This window comes from Nanorana parkeri, unplaced genomic scaffold, assembly GCF_000935625.1.
Source record: "Nanorana parkeri isolate BGI_ZX_2015 unplaced genomic scaffold, ASM93562v1 scaffold112, whole genome shotgun sequence".
NCBI classification, from domain to species: domain Eukaryota; kingdom Metazoa; phylum Chordata; class Amphibia; order Anura; family Dicroglossidae; genus Nanorana; species Nanorana parkeri.
This window is the reverse complement of record NW_017306380.1, coordinates 2,270,417-2,271,603: the sequence shown is the minus strand read 5'-3', so window position 1 is coordinate 2,271,603 and position 1,187 is coordinate 2,270,417. Positions and strand designations below refer to the sequence as shown.

The window sequence follows — 1,187 nt, the reverse complement described above, 5'->3', positions numbered from 1 at the left end:
GAGGGGGGGGTGTGGGGCGGGGGGAAGGTCTCCACTTCAGATATGTTGTACTAGATTGAAGTGCACAAACTCTTCACCCTTTTGTGACTAGCCCTGTATGTATTCAGTCTGTCTATCTTTTTTCATATAACCCTGTACTGACAGTCATTACTGACCTCTGCTCCTGACAATACTAGTGGTTGAGCTGTCTCACCGATTTACCAGCTTTAGAATCGGTCAAACTCAGAGAGCTTGTTTACAGGTGATGTGACCTCACTCACTGCTGAATGTTAGTTTGGATTCTGTGAAGCCACCGGATAACCACTACAGCAAAATAACTAGTATTTTTAGAAGGTCACCAATGGTAGAGCATATATACTATCATTGGTAAGCCCACTAGTTGCTTGGCTATAATTGTTATCCAGTGTACAATCTCCATCTAGGTTTCCCATAAAACAGGGAGGTTCAAGGAGCAGATGCAAACACCAAGTCTACCCAGAGACACAAGGTGGTTGTCCATTAAGAACCTAGGTTTTTCAGTTGACTGTTCAGATAAGAAAATCATGCAATCAGTGATCAGGAATATTAATTTATGATCCTGCTTCTACCAGCCCCATAAAGAAAAGAAAAAAGGAAGCCCTGTATGTGGACTGAGAGCTCATGGATGATACTATTTTGGACCACTGCAGTTTGAGAACTTGTTTCTTTGCTTTTATATGGCTTATATGAGACTAGGAACAAAACAAGAACAGGGCACAAGTCATGTTGGCACCACCCTATGTCTATGGGTAGACAAAGCTGGTAAAGGTGAAATAGGCAAGATGTCAGTATGGCCGATTGTACATTCTGCATTCTTATTAGACACCAAGTGTCTGTTGCCCACACGTGTATCTACTCAGATCACTAAACTTTTCAGTGCCTGTATTTGAACAGTTATTTAATGGCTAAAAGCTTATGCATTCTCACCGGAAACTCTGAGTCATGTCTCAATGAACTATCACTAGTGCGATATGTTTCACTTTGACCTCCTAGCCTGCCACTTCTAAACATCCTGGTTGTTAAAGGTGAGGAATGGGAAGGCTGGACTGTTATCCGTCTTGGCAATCTTGATGGCTTGGGTTCCATGTCGCAACCTGAAAGACACAACAAAAGTGAATCAATACATGTCTGTAGAATGACATCTGTTGCAGAGGAAACCATCTCATAAA

The 1,187-nt window shown here is 42.0% G+C and overlaps 1 protein-coding gene across 3 annotated transcripts in view; it reads right to left on the bottom strand.

The window, feature by feature from the left end:
* MARCH7 (membrane associated ring-CH-type finger 7) overlaps positions 1-1,187 on the bottom strand; it is a 31,281-nt gene that overhangs the window by 16,800 nt on the left and 13,294 nt on the right. For all 3 annotated transcript variants that reach the window (XM_018553162.1, XM_018553161.1, XM_018553163.1), the window contains exon 2: positions 946-1,112. In XM_018553162.1, coding sequence (XP_018408664.1) covers positions 946-1,104 — 159 coding nt within the window. In that variant the 5' untranslated portion in view covers positions 1,105-1,112. The remainder of the gene's footprint in view (positions 1-945; positions 1,113-1,187) is intronic.